The sequence below is a fragment of the Cariama cristata genome, unplaced genomic scaffold, assembly GCF_000690535.1.
Source record: "Cariama cristata isolate BGI_N322 unplaced genomic scaffold, ASM69053v1 scaffold5712, whole genome shotgun sequence".
Classification (NCBI taxonomy): domain Eukaryota; kingdom Metazoa; phylum Chordata; class Aves; order Cariamiformes; family Cariamidae; genus Cariama; species Cariama cristata.
Genome location: NW_009601981.1, coordinates 17,216 through 35,493, shown reverse-complemented (window position 1 = coordinate 35,493; position 18,278 = coordinate 17,216). Strand labels below are relative to the sequence as shown.

The 18,278-nt window shown below is 40.1% G+C and overlaps 1 protein-coding gene across 1 annotated transcript; it reads right to left on the bottom strand.

Moving 5' to 3' along the window:
• Positions 1–1,785: 1,785 nt before the first annotated feature.
• Positions 1,786–17,559, bottom strand: RALBP1 (ralA binding protein 1). The gene is made up of 9 exons (XM_009710645.1): positions 17,256–17,559; positions 9,128–9,586; positions 6,891–7,240; positions 5,285–5,446; positions 4,676–4,807; positions 4,041–4,148; positions 3,167–3,288; positions 2,623–2,746; positions 1,786–2,340 (listed from the first exon to the last, which is right to left on the bottom strand). The coding sequence occupies exons 1-9, from the start codon at positions 17,497–17,499 to the stop codon at positions 2,077–2,079; spliced, it is 1,965 nt and encodes a 654-aa protein (XP_009708947.1). The 5' UTR covers positions 17,500–17,559; the 3' UTR covers positions 1,786–2,076.
• Positions 17,560–18,278: the final 719 nt, after the last annotated feature.

Here is an 18,278-nt window from a genome sequence, read left to right as displayed (position 1 = left end):
CAGCAGTGACTCGCACTTGTGACTTTAACTGCCGGCTTTACAGGAGTTTTATGAATAACTGTGTGTGTCGTTGGACGTATCATTTGAAAGAATGCGAAAGAAAACTTCAACGAAACGCCTTTCAGGTGCTCTGAAACTACATTTCTGGTTACAGTTGCTGTATCGCTGCAGGAGCAGCAATTCCACCTCCATTTAAGACTTCAGGTTGCTGGGAAAAGCATGGTGGTGATGTGTTGGAAGCAATGAAGTGAATAAATAAGACGGGTTTTACCTTCGCAACTGAAATCTCTGGTAGTAATTGAGAAGTAAAATCTTAAAATCTTTAATTCGATCAAATTAAATTTGATCTTTAGCTGAGTGCTGGAAGCTTTCTCTGACATTCAGTTGCAGACAATGTTCCTATTAATAGCTCAGTTCTCTTAAGAGAACTGAATTAATTTTTCGTATAAACTTCTCAGCTGCAGGCAGCTACCGAAGAGTAACTACCAATTGCATTATGAAGTAGATAAATTAGAAACGACTTTCAAATGGCTGTTGAATTTATTTGCTTGATAAATACAATCCTAACAAAATAAAAGTTAACCAATATTAAGAGATTTGTCTGAAGAACATTAGAAAAATCCATGACAATTCAATAGGAATTAGTGTGAATTAAACAAACAAACAAACAAAAGTTTAAATATTGCCAGCAAATATAAAATGTATGTAACGAAGGCAAGGGAGAATGCTTTAGTTTACATTTGTCATCTGACCACATTTTCTGTGTTTATAAACTTCTTTTCCCAAATTTTAAAAAAATACTATGCTGTTTTCTATAACATATCAAAGCATTATTTGTACAAAATCAAATCATGGCCAATGATTCACAACAGTGCAATAGATAAAGAATACCACCACATCCAACAGGTGCTGAAAATAAATACCCAGATTAAAAGATAAGATAGCCTGTATGCACTCTGCGGAGTTTGCTGTCACTACGCGAGTTGACGGCCAAGTCTCACGCGTGTAGGTGAAACACGACGTGGCCCTTGCCTGCCAGCATGGCTGGAGGCTGCTGAAGGGCAGGAGCAGTGGAACGGCCCAGCCAAAAGCAAGTCCTGGGTGGGCAGGGTTGGTTTTTAAACAAGAAAAAAAGCGGGGGCTATTGCTGAGCCCCCAGTGCCTCCCCTTGGCATCATTCGTGTGTGGAAAGCACGAGTGACTCCTCTGATTTCCGCAGAGGGAAACGCGCTATTGCTTGGTCAGGCAGCTCTGTCTTCAGTGACGTAACCCTCCTCATCGCTGCCTAAAGTGTCCGTCGGTGCGCTTCTCCGAGGGACTAAAACATTTAAAATGGATGAAGAAAAAGCTCTTGGCTGTATGGGAGCAGCGTGAATACAGCCTGCCTTAAACAGGTACGATGATGGTGGTCTATAAATGAGTAAATGGGTTACCTACATCGCTAAAAGACATGAACGTTTCCATCATACAGGGACATAAATAACATCTCTTGAGTTTTTACATTTATTCAGTACATCTCGGAACAGAAGTGAAGCTTAAGGGCATGGTAGGTAAACCCAATACCCCACAGGCTCCCAACTTTTCAGCCAACCCAGAATAAATTTAAAGCTCCCTTGTAGATGATCTGCATCATAAAGGCATCAAAGGCACAAGCAATAAGTGACCAGGTTAATAAGCAGAAGTAATGGTGAGTGAGGATGAACAGATTCACAAGGCAAATTATTAGTAAGTGGGGGTGGGTTTTTGTTTATTTATGAAAAAACCAGATCTTCCAATACTGCTCCAATGAATGTAAAGATTTTGGTTTAAAATAAAACTGTTACTGAATTACTTTAAATCACCTGAAGGAAACCAGTCGTGAAATAATCTGATGCTAACTGGAAAACTCTTCTGGCCTCTCCAAACTCACCTGAGTCTGATGAGCAGAAGCCACAAGTATAGGAGACAAAAGTCTCCAGGGCTTAGAAGAGAAGTTTCTTTACAGAATGTACACAGCCAGCAATAATTTGTGCAGTTTGACTCATGTTACAGTAATTTGCACAGTTCAGTTGATTTTATGCATCTCCAGGAGCCTGATCAGATTGGAGTTTCTTTCCGGTCTTTACTGGGTGATGGCTTGACTTGCTGCTCCTTGCTTGCTTTTGGCTGCTCTTTGGCTGCTTTTGTCTCCAGGACCCCATCTCGCTGCTGCTGAGAAACAGCCCCGCGTTTTTCTGGCTCCTCTTCTTCCTGCACCTGCTGCTCCGATTTAGCTCGCTGCAGTAGGCGAAGCTGTACCCGCAGCTCGATGATGGCCTCTCGCTCCTCGTGAATTGCTTGGTTCAGGTGATTGTTCTTTATCTTGTAAGGAAGGAAAACAAATGTCAGGGCCCCTTTTGACAAAGAAGTGCTGTAGGGAGGCGGGGGGCATTGAGCACTGCACACTGGTGCCTTGCTGTTGACCCAGACAGCAGCGTGGGCTTGCACACAACAGCGATGTGAAAACAGGGCTGGGGGGTTCTATGCCTGGGGACAATTGGTGCAAAACGACCACTTTGCATTCGTGCAACCATCTCTGCACAGACAAAATCAAGTAACCGCCAAGGAGGAGAGTACCAGTCAATACTAAGACTCCAGTCTTACCTCCAGTTCCTCATTCTGTCTCTGCAAATCTTCCAGGATGACCTGCAGTTCCTCCTCATCTTCACTCTCACTTTCACTCTCAGAAGAATATTCCTCGGTTTCGCTTCGGCCGTGCTGCTGGCGACTGAAAGACCAACAACAAACTCCCAGTTAAACACTTCCTCAAGCCTGCCACAACTGTAGCAGTGTAAAAGAGTGAACTTACATCCACTGAGTAATCTGCAATGGTTTTCAAAGCAAAATCAGAACTTCCTTTCAAAGCTTAATTTAATAAACCAGTGATTTCCTAGGGGGATTCTTTTAGTGCACAGGGCCTAGTTTCCTTTAGATCATAATTCCATTGTTACACTAATGGAAAATACCAGTAACGGAAAGGTCCAAAGTTGCTAAAATTTCAATAAAAAGAGGCGGTTTTCAAATGTGATGTTCCTAGGCTGAGCTTTTAAGTGTAGTTTAGAGTATTATTTCAGAAGAGCACATACGAACTTTTAACCAAAGAGTGCTCGCCTGGCGGGGGCTCTGGTGTAAGCAGTCTCCCTGTTACCTTTGTATTTCAGCTATTTCTGCTCGAAGGCGATCTATTTCTTCCTTCTCGGAGGCAATCTGTCTCCGCAGAAACTGCTCCATGGCCAGCAGTTCTTCTTGTTCTGTTAAAATCTCGTTCTCCTGCGAAGATCAATTAGTTCACTTAAAGCCTTGACTTCATTTTCTACAGGAACATACGATAAGTATGAGATGGTGCAGTTCTCTGAAGTACTTAGTAGAAGTGGTTAGCATGCCTGCTTTGAACTCTGATTCATCAAGACCTCAAAGCAAATGTAAGTTCAAACCCAACAATGTCTCTGTTCCGAAGCCCCAAGATGATCGCTGTATGGAACAGTGGTGGAGGTGACACGCCAAATGCTGGCATGTTTGGCTGCCTGTTCCCTGAAATCATGAGGGAAAGCTCTGGCTAACCAGTAAAATAACCAGAAAAACAATTATACAGTATGTCTTTGAAGAGGAATATAAGGAGGAAAGTACAGTGGAGAGAAGACCAAAGCTACTGAGGGAAGCAAAGGAAGGTAAAGAGGCCAAAATAGTTGCATTAGTTCCTTTGTTTTTTTTTTAACGGTATTAAAACTGGTTAGAGTCAGAAGTGCCAAGTACATTAACAGCACAGGCTACTTTTTTTTTTTGGTTGCACAGTGTGTCTGTTCCGCTGTTAACGTGAGTCTGCTGGGCCCTGGGTCACTCCTGCATTCCTTCCCTACCTTACTGACCAGTAAAACAAAGCCTTGTATTTTACTGGACAGAGAGAGCCCTTTAAGCCTTCGATTTCCCATTGCATGAGAAGGAACAAAAGGGTGTTTAGTATTTTGGAAAGGTATGGAACAAGAAAATGCCAGCAGACAAAGAGGTAAGTGCCTGCCATCTACCTGTGCAAGCAGAATATTTATAACTTCTTCATTCTCATTCATTTCTTCTTTGGAGACATCCTCCTTTGAAAGGCTAGCAATTTCTTGTGCAATCTTTGTTTCACACTCCTGCCAGAGAAAGAACAACTTTTAAAAAAACACCTTCCCATTCACTTTGTTTACTGTAAAAAAGATATTTTTTTGGGGGGGGGGGAAACGTATTATTTTCCAAATTTAGAATAGTCACCTCAGTTGTCGTGAAAGTTTTCAGCAAGGCCTGTCCCTTCTTTGAGACATATGACAGGGTAACAAACTTCAGAAGCATTTTTTTTAACCTTGAGCCTTCCAGTAATTCCTCCTGGTACTCCAGGACAGATTGTTTTAAGCATATAACAAATAGATGCTCTGGCAAATGCTAAGTTTTTAATCATACTTTTTTTTATATAAACAGCTGTGAAGGAGTGTGAAGATCTTGCTGTCCCTAGGGAGAGCCAGCTAACCAGAAAATGCAATTGCTCGTCATCCATGTAAACTTAAGATGAAAAAATCTGCAGTAAAAGACTGAAATGTGGCTTGATCTGAGTCGTGCCTCTGCACTGTCACAAACGAGGAGTTGTGATTTAGGTCTTTGGCTAATAAAGAGAAAAGTTACCCACCTGTCTCTTAGCTTCTCTTAGTTTCCTCTTAAGAGCTGTTAAAATTCTTTGCACCTCCCAGAGTCTCTCTTCTTTGGATAAGTCTTTTATCCCTGCCTGCAAGTCTCTGTGCAAACAGTTCAGTAGGAACTCCTAGAAATATTGCCAAAGAAATCAGTGTCTTTAATGTATCACAGCAGGGCAGACTGAAAAGAAAAACATTTTTGGCTTTGTGGCAACAGGCTTGGAGTTCTGGTTTTCAAAGCTGGACAGGTCGACCACCAACAACTGTTAACATACATCAGCACATGATCTAGAACTAGCTGAAAAGCAGTATTAAAGAAACCACGCTCTTTAACAGGTTCTCCTAACCTTCCTCCCGCAATAAAAGTATTGAACGACATAGCAAAGCAATCCATGAAAGGCACCGCTATAATCATCACAAGACCATAACAACTTTCCACACGTCAAACGGGCAATAGCATCACCAATCGCTGTCCAGCAGTCTCTACTGATGGGAGAGCTGTGACAGAATTAAAGAGTATGTTACAAGCTTATGAGAATTTACTACTGAATGTGTAAAAGCCAGGGCAAAGATAAAAACAGAAAAACGCTAAGGTAACTGCCAACCTGTCGCCTGATTTCTTCTTTGATGCTTTCTTGTGTTTCTGGAAGTGCTGGCATTGTTGCCATATTTGACCAGCGAAGAGGTTTGGTCACCTGCTTTAGGGTCACATTCCCAAAGAACTCTTGAACATGTGTAAAAAATACATACAGGACACGGTTGCTGATCTGCAAAGAAAGGGCAGACAAAATACTGGCTAAGAGGATTTATTCACGTCATCTTTATCTGTGAAGCATAGTATCTTTCTCCAGAAACACAACAGCATTTAGCGTGCCCTTCTGTGAGTCCTAGTCATGTTAGTTTGTCCTAAGAGATTAAAATCTGGATTAAAAACCGATACTTTAAACGACCCAGTGCTGGCCTCAAGCAAGCACTTCACTGTCTCTCTTGCCTGTCTATCATCTGAGGCATTTTTCAGGCTAAACTCAGAATTTTCACGTCTTAACCTACCACAATTATTTCCATCACTGGTAGGTACAGAAATGTATTAAATCTTTCTTTTTACTCATGTAAAGGCAGTTGGGTGAGAGGGAACACCAACCATACCGCGCTACGGCTGGTTGCTGGCTACCTTCTCTCTCCTCCCCCAACTTGTAATATTTTCTACAACTTCTCTCTGAGATGATTTACTATAGTAGAAAAAGTAGTTTGAAAGGAGCTGTTACTGTATTCCTTGTTTTAACATGAGACAAAAGCAAGTATTTATTTGGATACTACAGCTTCCATTAAAATTCAAAAATTTATCCTGAAAGAAAGATGAGAGTTCTGTCACTACCTGTATTTTAATTGCTAAAATCTACTTAACAACAAAACACGATTGAGCCTGCATTGTTTTACATTAATTGCTCCTTCCTTTGTTAGCTAGAGAGTGTCTGGCACAGTAAAATAGCCAAGAGTAACACCCAGCCCTTTTGCTACTAGGCATCCACCTAGACTGTTAATTATAAAGGCAAGCTTTTCTAAAGTGGGGGTTTTCTTCTAGAAGCCCCACCCCCAATGATGCCATGTTTCCATTATGCACAGGACTAATTTTGAGCTATATTTAAATTAAATATTTCCAAGATGTTTATTAAGGAATTAAGCAATCCAGAAACCACACAATCTTAATGGAAAACTAAAAGTCAGATGTTTTTCCCCAGCCATTTCTCAGACTGGCGACACCAAAGCCTGTATACCGAAGTCATTACTGCACCAGGAAGATCCATCTGCAGGGCAGGGTTCATTGGCTTGATATTAAAATTAAGCAGCAATATAGTCTTCACTAAATTACCACTGAATCAAAAGCCCCCACAAAATATGCATCTGCATGAATTATTGAACAAATTCCACATTAAATTACTTCTGTTCACAACAGGATTAAAACCCTGACAGCAGTCTTTGTAATACTCTCATAATAACCCAAGTATCAGCCCCATACTACACAAGCTCACACTCAGAAAGTCTTTTGTTCCCCCTTTCCCAGCATTTTAGGTTCCTGAGGTATAAAGAGAAGCTGTAATTTAGCTTAGCCGTATCAGACAATACCCAATTCCCGCCTGCAACAGAATTCCTACAAAGAAGTGTTTCTTGGGCTGAAGTTCTGCTCTAACACTTGCTGTGTGGCACACGTACCTGGACAGTAGGGCTGAGCACTATAGAAATATTCTGGATGTTCATTTTTGTTTCCAGTTCCTTTGCAATAACATGGTCCATATGCACAATCAGCCAAGAAATCAGGAGGTGGTTACATTCTGGCAACTCTTTCAGCAACCTCTGGCACTCCTGAACTTTCTCAGCTTCCGTGCTCTTTCCACAAGCATCTTCAAAGCGAGGCATTAGCTCTTTGGTAAGCAAGTTTTCAGGCAGTTCTCGCAGGTACTGTTTCAGCAAGCTGGCTACTGTATTGGGCTCGTATTCTTCCAGGTTGGGAGATTCTTCTCGATCATAGGCTGCTTTTAGCTCATCAACTTTTGATTTTATTCCTTAAAATATTTAGATCAAGAAATAAGAGAAATCTTCAACTGTAAATGTATAACAGTGATATTTAAACTTTTCTTTTTTGAGATGCATTTATTTCACCTCTCCTTACAATTTAGGCTAATTGAGGAATACCTTTTAAAAGTTATCCACATGTAACAAAGTTAAAATTGTGACTCAGAATTACGTGGTCACTGATCACTGCTTCTAAAAGCGCACTGACTACTGCTATGAAGCAAAACCAGGGCACTGCCGAAGCTCTGAATGAGAACTGGCGCCAACGTTCCCTTGCATCAAGGAACATAAAACAGGGTGGGGAAGGGTCGGGGAACCTAAGATCAATTGCGTATTTGCACTCCGCATCTTTCTGGCTGTTCAGTTATACAGCCCTAAGCCAAGCAGCAAACGTTATCAATTCAAATACTGTGCAACAAGTTCTGCCTATAACAGCTTTTCTCGGTCAAAACAAAAGGCACGCTTTTTAGTTTGCAGATTTCCAGCTGGCCCTCCTCAGCGGAGGAATCTCACACAGGATTCTTGGTTTGAGGCACTGCATGAATAAAAGTGTGTTCACATAATTATTCAACCCAGCCAAGATTTTCTGTAGGGTGTTTTTGTAACTCAGTGACATTCCAATCTCGGGGAAATTTCATTCTTGAAGCTCAAACACCCACTTGAGTTACACCGACTTAATGTGCTGCCACTGCTTGGCTCATACACAATAAGCAGAACTGGGTTCACTCAGCCCATGGTAAATGCCAGGTAAAATATGCTCAGCTTCATGTCCAAATAAGTTAGCCTTCACAACAGCTAGTAGGTGGTTAAGCCATGGCAGTCGTCTCCCCGAGCTCTCAATTTAAACAATACCTTGCTCGCACAAGAGGGTGCTCTTGCACTGGAGCGAACACCTGCCAAGTACAAACCTCAGAAATGATTTACAGAAAACACACCTTCTTCCGTGAAAATTCCCAACACATCGTGTCTTGAAAAAACATGCAACCAGAATGTTCCAATAGGCAAGATGAAGAAACTATTTATGCATGCCCACCAAATACCACGCAGAGCATTCCAATAGGCAAGATGAAGAAACTATTTAGGCTGCTGCGGTATTTATGCATGCCCACCAAATACCATGCAGAGCGACAGCATGAAGACAGCTTAATGAAGCCTTTAAAAGCATTTGATTCGTTTTACAGTGCTAGGCAACTTGTTTCAAATGCTTTTCCTCAAATTCCTTTTCTCACTTGTTCTTGCTCCCTTAAACATACCCACAGAAGTACTTACACAAGTTGTAGTGCAGATGCACTTCACAAATAAAGGGACTGGTTTGTTTAATCTGACTAAAACAGATGTTTCATATATGTAAGCTGGTGTTATGGAACTACCACGGTTAATTAGCCTGCTGTTGCTAAGCTTAACTAGTGAAACTTGTATATTATGCTTATTAGTGTATTTGCTCAAAGAAAAGAAGTTTTTAAGAAAAAAAAATCATACAATGGAAGTAACTGGAAAAAGTAACTTAGTGGGAAGCTTAGGTAATAAAATGGTTATATCTCATCTTTGCTTTTGCAATCAACTAGCACTGTATTTCTAGCACAGAAGTAAAAAAATACAAGCTGGCCGTACTAACCCATTTTATTCATCGTTACCATCCTATCAGAAAAGGCCAAAACAAGTGTATTTTTACTGCCATTAAGCAGTAACACCGTATTAGCAACTTTTCTGGTACTTCAGACCTACGGGTTTGCTTAACTTCAGCTACCTGATTGTGTTTTGGATAATTAAAATTAATGCAGCTATAAAGAGAGTCTCTAGGTGTTGAAAATGGTAAAATAATATGAAAATTGCAAGTAAAGGCCTTAGGAACCTGCATGTCAGTGTGCCCAGAGTACCTGAAACTCTGTAGATGCCTTCACATTTCATGCCATACTTCTCTACGTAATCTATACATTCACGGAAAACTGCTGGCAGGCGGATGCCATCGTACATCATGGTCCTGTCTACCGCATCAGACAAGGGAATGCCAAACACGGGTCTATGACTTGGAACATCCACTTGAGGTATCTCTGTCTCCTGAATTGGCTTTTTCTTTTTCTTCTTCTCTTTCCACTGCTTTACAACATCTGCTGCCGTTAAGTCTTTTGACTTCTTCTCTTTATGCTTGTCTTCCTTATGTTTGTCTTCCTTGTGTTTTTCATCTTTGGGCTTCTCTTTTATTTTAAAATCCTTTTCCTTTTTTTTGGAAAAGCTGGGTTTCTTGAAGACATGTATTCCCTTGGACCGCTTCAACTTTGAAGGACTTTCAGCTTCATCACCGGAACTGTCCTCTTGAAATGCAGCATAACCTTCCGCTATTAGGCAAAGGAGGAGAAGGCAAGAGGACAGCTGTAAGTCTGTTTAGTTTCTAGACAGCATATTGTAATGGGGAGAGAACAAGAAGTAATACGTAAGGAGGAGAGAGAAGCAGCAATGCGAATTAAAAAAATAGCGCCTGCCTGACTCTTCAGAAGGTTTTCTTTAGTTGTTACACAATTAAGTGGACAAGGATGAAACCAAGGTTGCACAGTCACATCAAAGATAAGCCACACAGCTCCTGAACGATCTAAACAATTAACACTTTATATACTTACTCATAATGGCAATGTCCATCTTATGGGCTAGTTTCCCATCTAATAGTCAAGGAAATGCAAAATAAAAACAACTGTCTGCCAACTTCTCTATGTTCCTGTAATCAACAGTATAAGAGTCGCTGTTAAGGATCATCTACCACAGACACATAAGCCTAACAAATTTCTATTAAGAACAAACAAAACTTCAGCCACTTACCTCCCCAATCCCTTTCCAGAATATTACACATTTTAAGATAAGCACGAAGTTAAGTAAGTTTCAGCCTCAACTAAAAAAACCAAAAAAGCCCAAGCACACTTACTTTTCCACTAGACGAATAAAACAACTCCAGTAACACTAGCACAATACCTGACAGCGAAGGTGCGTATTTGCCTTAAAAAGCGTATGTGAGAGCTTCAAACAAGTCCATGGGCGGAGCACAAAACATCAAGTGCCGTCTAAAACTTGCACCAGTGCTTTTGCTACCTACGCCTCTGCAGCTAGCCCTGCCTGTCCTTCAGGCAAGAACAAGCAAGTCTTTAAAGGTGGATTACAAAAAAAACCCCAAACCCAACAACCAACAAACCCCAACAAAAAACCCACCCACAACCAAACCCAACCACATACAAACCAACACAACTTCCAAGTCAATGAACCGTGATTTTACAGCCGCAGTACCCCATATAAGAAAAGTAAGCCTGAAACCTGGCCAACAAAAACACCATTTTACATGCCATTTGCACCAGCCAGGTCCCCCCCGGCAGCGCGCAGCAAACTCCTGCTTCAGCGTGAAGCCCCCCTTACACAGATCCTTCGAGGCTCCTTCCTCACTTCACGAGGCAGTGCATGAGGAAGCACACCGACAGCCAAGTGCTCTTCCCGCGTGAATAGTTTTGGGTGGTGGAAAATCACCCCCTTAGATTGTAAGAGAAAGCATCACGGATGAGATTACAGGCTGTAATTCTGACAGGTGAAAGATCTTATGCAAAAGAACCAGGGGACAGTCAGTCTTTTATTCTTCCAATTCTAAACTATACTAAGCTGCAGAGATTCTCAGCATTATTTCTGCACATCCAAGGAGCTCTCTGTATTTTGAAGCCTCCTTGGCTGCTCTGTAGATGGTAGCTTTTAATAGTCAAATAAATATGTATTAAAGCATGGAAATGCCATAAAGTAATTACAATTGTGGGACCAGCTCACCCTTCCCATCCCGGACTCTTCCCTAGAACCACCAAACATGCACATTCATAGAGGACTGATGGAGAAAGACCGTAGCACTGTTCCTGTCCAAGTGAATTTTAATATAGAAACACAAATGTTAACCGGAGGACAACCAGCAACCAGGGCTCATCCTCGCAGTTTACTGGCTATACCATCATTCACTCTCTTTGTAAATGAAGACCAGAAATGGGTAAGGAAACCTGCAGTGCATAAACTACGGATTCAAATCTCACTCTGATAACGAAAGAACTGCTGATGCAGCGGTTATGGGACAAAGGAGGGGCGCACATCACCGCCGTGTTTGGTGAGCATGAGACAGGGCCGGCACCAAGTTTCGAGATGGGGCTGACAGAGGTAATTTCCAAACAGAAAGCCAAACCTTCACCAGAGCCCAGGACAATCTGCCCTCAGTCTTTCCTGCTGGGCAGCTGGAACAGCTCCCAACCGAACAGCGAACGAGACTAGGAACAGGGTCAGCGCGTCCCCAGGCCAGCACAGGGGACCCAGCCTGGGCGGTTGTCTCCACCACCAAACACAGCCCCTGCCTTACCTCTTTCCACACTCCCTCTTGCAACAGAAACCTTGGGGCCTTTGTACATCCGTGGTAAGGTAACACCAGCCACAGCACATGACTGAAACTGGTATTTCTTGACTTCATGAGAAGACATGAAGGAGCAAGTTAAATACAAAACTAGCCTCTCTTAATTCGTCTCAGTAACGTAAGTCAACAAAGTTTAGAAATATACACTAATTACAGGTTCTTGGAGAATCTCCCACCCATACCAAGAAGGGGTTTGTATGTCTCTCAGAGTAGCCCAGTTTTCTTTGCCATACTTCTGGTAATAAAATTACTGTATCCCTTTCACCAGTGATGCAATATATTCAAATATAAACAAGCTACATTTATACAGAAGAAAAATTATTGAAAGCACTTGATAAACCAGGTAATTTTAAATGTGGAAAGAAGTATTACCTACTGTTCGTAAACTGGTATTTCTGTTCACTGTTTCCTCAAGACTTCAAGTATTAACAGTCTGCATTTTCCCATCACTCCAATATATGTCAATGACATTTTCCTGCATCTATATGAGACCAGAACTAATGCAATAAATACTCTAATTCCACCGGCATAACAACTGGACTATCTGCCAGTTCCTTGCTTGGGTTTCATTAGACCTTCCACAAGCATGCCTTCACTGCAGTTACTTTAAATGTGATGCTGCAAGTATAGCCCTTATCTTACCGAAAATTATTAAAATCTCTTTTAAAAATAGTAATAATTAAAAAAAATTCCAGTGTCACTCTGGAAAAATCTAACTTACAGGCTTAAAAAAGCTTTGTCATGCAGCGAAGCCACTGTTTCTATCAGACTGCATACCTGGGAATACTTCTCCTGCACTCTCGCAACGAAGCTACAAATTCATGCTATAGTATTTATTGTTAACACAAAAGGTTGCGTTATGTAGAACTGCCACTTATCAAACCTACCACAAGACACACTCTGTGCATCGGGTCTCTGATGAGTTTTTAAGTCATTTATACCTCTCCATCTGATTTTGGCTCCCTGGGGAAATGTGCATGCATCTGTAATTAATTCACTGAAAGAAAACATGGATCACTTTTACATATGACAGAATTAGTAGGTCAAATATGACTATACGGACCGATGTGCAATGCTAGCATTAGTTATCTAATTTCGATTTGTCAGAGGGATTGCCACCAGCTTGTATACCGTTTCTAAATAACATGGTGAGACACACATGGACGCATAATGAGCTTGGGTAGATGGCTTTTGTTTCCTCTCCGCACCCACCAGATGTATTGTTACTATTAATAGAAACTTCAAACTTACAGACACTACCAACACTTACTAGCTGACTTCCAGTTAGATCAGTTTGCTTTTAATAGACATTCAACTCACTGATGTGAGCACAGCTCTCCCAAACAAATTCTGCATTCAGATTACTGTGCAGTGCTATGCAAGTAGAGCAAATGAAGTGAAATATGAAATTTGCCTTACCTTATTTTGATTTAGAAGAATTACTGGCATTGAACTGGCATTAAACTGTTCACAAATGGTACTTTGCTAAAGAAGTACACAGTACTATATAGGTATACAAGCTAATTGGTCAGTAGAATAGGATGTAGCAACACAGAAAGATAAACCTTGACATGCAGAGCCTCTAATGCTCATCACGGGTAGAAAATTCTAGTAACTTCTTATTCTGTAGATCTGGAAACTGTATTCAGAGCTTCTCTACACACCAGATCAGGAAAAATGTTTTGTTTTCAATAGCAGCTACTTGGTTATTTTGTAGGATGACAATGGTCTCCTCGCAATTTCTACCAGACCACCCCTATAGACCTGTAGTATCCACCACTACTGTAGAATCCATCTCCGCTAGCACTCTGCACAGAAATGAAGGATCATAAGCACGGAGACAACTTACATCACTGCTCTACCTGGAACAGCTGGGAATACTATTAAAGTTTTTGCATGGTTGCTGGATGTCCACATTTCTGATCAGAAGTAATTTTGGAGAAAAACCCCTGATAAAACAGGCTGGTATCTTTCTCCTGGTGGTACCTCGCAGACAGCTGCTGATCGCTAGAACAGAACCTCAACTCAGCCACTCAGAGGAAGAAGATAAAGGTAAACACTCAGTTTGGATCAAAGATTGTTTGGAGCAGGGCCCCAAGTTAACAGTAGGAATATTTCAGCCCTCATCTACATCCCAAAAGATCATCTAGGACCCCCTGCGCAACACATTAGGGATTTGGCCTTCAAAAAATATTTCCTGAAAGTTTCAGAAGAGTTTATACCAATGTCACTACTGTCCTTTCACAAGATTGTTTAGTTTACAGTTCAACCAATTCTCCATTTTCCCAAGAATTATATAAAGAAAATGAAAATGATTCTAAACAAAAAAAATCTTAGCTGCATTGAACTATTCTGTCTTAACAGTGTCAATCTCAGAAGTAAAACAAGCAGAGTAACATCTACTACATACACACCACCTACAGAAATTCTAATGGGTAGAATAGCTTTTTCTTCTTAAGTATTTCCTAGAACCTTTTTCTTTTGCAAGAAACTGCGTATTTTACAACTTTATCAACACGTCACTACTGACAGGAGGTTAAACATTCCTTTTTAAAAATCAGTCACGCTGGTCACTGTCTCATATAAAGCATTACTGCTTAAAAAAGATCTGTTTTGGCTCTCCTACTGCCACAGTACAAGTTCTTGCATGGACAAGGGATGTTTTGAGTCAGGGAACAGACGTGAGTTAAAACTATCCCAGTAAAAAGAAAATTAATTTTAATCCCTAGTAAATCCCCTAATCTAACTCACTCCACAGCTAACCAACAGTCTATCACAGAGGACTGGAGAATAGAAATTAGTGGCTGAAACATTTCTCCAGCAGCTGACATTCCACATAAAAAGACCATATTCCATTTAATTTTCTATCATCTCCAAAACATTTTTAACACTTTTTCCCCAGGATAATTTCTGTGTATTATTAGGTTATTGCCATTAACATGAAAAATATCAGATCATTATATTAACTATGTAGGAAAAAAGATCCCTTGCTAGCATACAAATATGCTTTTTTGCTATAGGTAAAGATACTGAAGCTAAGAGTACATTACTCCCGCAAACAGGATTTACCTGAAAAGCTAAAACAAGTAACCTTGGGATATCTATCCTTCCCTCTCCACACACCTTCCTGCTCTTCAAGCATTTCTGAAGTTTACATTTAGAGTATTGTCAACATACCCCAAAATCTTTTTAGGATTCAAGTTACATACAGTTTCAGGAGTCTGGATGACCTTGTCATTAATTCACTAACATTACAAGTTCAACAAACATTCACTCTGTCATAATTTAATGTCAACACTTGTCTTTATCTCATTGAAATGTTCCATTGTATTTGTTTAAACCCAATATTACATGACCATAGCAGGTTGTGTATTGTCCAAAATCAAAGCAGGAAGCCCGGAAAGTGAGAAGAAACAATCTGAACACAGGCAAGAGAGTTTAAAAGGCAGAGGAAACTGAAGAATCAAAAGTATGGAAGGAATAACTAAAGGCAAAGCTGGAAGGAGAACTCTTAACATAAAGAACCCTTGTCATTTACGGAAGTAAAATGTCTGTTCAGGGTATATTTACGATAATGACCATTTTTGGACTGTACGAGATGTACTGAAAGCTTTGTATGTAACTTGTATCTGACTGGCAATTATATGACATACTTACATTAAGGCTAAGAAATGCTGAACGCTTTTTACATTACAGCTGCAAGAGACAATTTGATTCTTCCTACGTTTTGCACTTTTGTGGTTTTGAAGATTTTTCATACCTTTAAAGCTTCTTTTGAATAACAAAAATTGCTTTACATCAGCAATCCAATGTGTTGTAATCTCTTGCAGAAGAAAGCAGTTACAGTGCTGATGTGCACAGACCTGCATGTATTTGCTGAAGAAGCATTTTTCCTCTTCAGCCTTCAGTTAGACTCTCACCACAAGACACGCCTAATGACACCACAAAGAAACCCCCACTATGTATAAAGCTGTCCCCTAACAATTCCAAATTTAGAGGTGCCTAATGCAGAGTTACAACAGAAAGCTGACAGGCAAGAAGGAAAAAACCAACCACCAATAGCCTGAATTTAGACCTATCTAATCAGTACCAAGTTTTCATCACCAATCCAATAATCTGTATTAGGTTAATGTTGTTTACATTTGAGAAAAACCCTAAGGAATCACTTAGAATCTGTAGAAATTTAAACTGTTAAAACCAACTTGAGGATAATGTATTTTTGACTTACAGTATTCTTTAGGCACACTGTCTTTAGTTAAAATAACAACAGTCCTTCTAAAGTGTGGTAGAAACAATTCCTGCATTTCAAGAAACTGGTTTGATTAAAAGCAGTGCAGTGGCAGCAAATTCTTACATAGTAATTATTTAAATACGTGCATGCATATTACAAATAGTCACCATATTCATTCTAACAGAATATTGCGCGCTGTCTCATTGTTTTTGATCTTCCAAATTTCACATGTAAGAAGTAGACCCAGAAGTGGACCCAGAACTTCCAGGCATCAGAGATATAGGCACTGTAGATGAGAAATATTATTTTGAAATTTTGCTAAAACAAATGCCAGTTAAAAAAGTACTAGCGTTTGGGCTGTGATATTTAGGTTTCAGAGACTTGGACAGTATGGATCTTTCTGGTACTAAGAGTGCTCAGTATCCGCTTAGTACTTCCAAGTGCTTTGTTCTTTCAGAGTATATAGAAAAACTCTATTGAATAAAAACTATTTCATGTTTCCAAAATTTTCTGCAGAAATCTAAAGGTGGGAAGTAAGATTTCTCTTCATTGTTTTGGAGCAGGGGTATGCCTGTTAAATGAAAACTTCCATTCTGGACATTGATACGCTCACAAAGAGGGGGTTCTATAATCAAAGCTTTACTTCCTTCTAACATTTACTCTGTTGGTTCTAGTGAACTCAGATCTCGATGCTGGCCTGCACATTTTTGAACTCTGCAAAAATACTTTGGCACTGCTGGAAGTAACTGCATGATCAGACTAAAGTGAGAAGCTAGGGAAAAAAAAGACACAGATTTTATTACTCCTCAAATAATGGCAGAGTGTGCACATGAAAACTTGAGATGGTAGACAACAGCAAACTCTGAATACAGGAGAAATACAGGAAAAGGGTTAAAGTTGTTGAAACTGACCCCTCCAAATTTAGAAGTATAAAATTTAGGTCAAACTTACAGTTTTATTTTAGCTAGCACCTCAGCTACAATTTCAAAAAGCATCTATTTGGAAACACACTTGGAAACTTCCACTCAGAACGTGCACAGATAATGAGATTAGAAGAACCCCATGCCAGGCAATTACCAATGCATCGTTAAAGGTTTTGGATAAACACGTTTACTAGTAAATCTGGGCACGTGCTTGGTACCTGTATCTGCACAACAAAAAACAAATCCGTTTTTTTGTTAAGGTGTGGGGTTTTTTGGAAGAGAAACAGGTATTGCACAAAGCCTGTTTGTACAAGTTAAACTTCCTTCACACCTAAGTAAGTTTAAAAAAAACATTGGGAATACTAAGCAATTTTGTGAGAGAAAGAGAGAGAGAAAGAGAAATTTTAAGCATGAAATAAGAGAAGCTGCCTACTCACTTCTTTTTTCTTTCTTCTTAAATTTTCCTTTCTTCTTCCCATGCTCCTTTTCATCATCAGATACTATATCTGGAGGCTCATGCAAGCTGTCATGAGGTGGTGAAGGCTCACCAGTGCGGTACAAACCAGGGAATTTTGTAGGACTGATTTCTTCAGAGCTGGGAGTACGAGCAAGACCCCCGCTGTGTTCTACCCGACGGTGTTCACTGGGGCTGCTCGTGGGAGGCAGGAAGCACTCGGTCATTCTGATTCCCTGATATCAAAGTGAAATCTTCTGCTACCTGTCCATCACACCTGCAGCAGGGGAAAACAAAAACAAATCCCACACAATTTTAAGCAAAGGTTTTCAGAACACCTTGTTTAGAGTTCTGTCCTGAAAACACAAACAGCAATACCTTCTACAATGAATGCTCCAACTTATGTCAAGACACAGGAATGCAACATCAGGTCCTGAGCTCAGTGTTTGCAGAATCTGTCCATTAACTCCTAAGCCACATTATCATAGTAAGAGAGATGCTATTTTAGCCATTTCTACTTTACAATATACAAAACATTAAGTATGAGAATATTTTAACATTTGAAGTAACTCTTAGAAAATTCACAAGCACCTTGCATACTGATTGGTAATATTTACTATAAAATAGTTAGCTACCTTTAAATTTTTGATATAAAATAGATTTGTCTGGAAGCTCAGAGTGTTTGTCAGCACTGCAATTAAAGACTGTTTTCATCTTTCCCAAGCATATTTTAAAGATGCAAATAAGAACTTGCCTAGCCTGTTGCAATAGGGGACGGGGGGGAAGACTGAAAGCAAATCCATCTTCTAATTATGCTAATGCAAATTAAAGAAGGTAGAAAAAGAATGATTAAGTTTTTCAGGTATATAACAAAAACTTCACATTTGAATAGTCTGGATCAGGTCACTGCACCCAGATGCTGGTGTACTGTTTGCTTGGGAGTTATGGCCAAATAAAAGCCAATATGAAAATTGCTGAAGGAAGCCAATACATAAATTCTCACCAA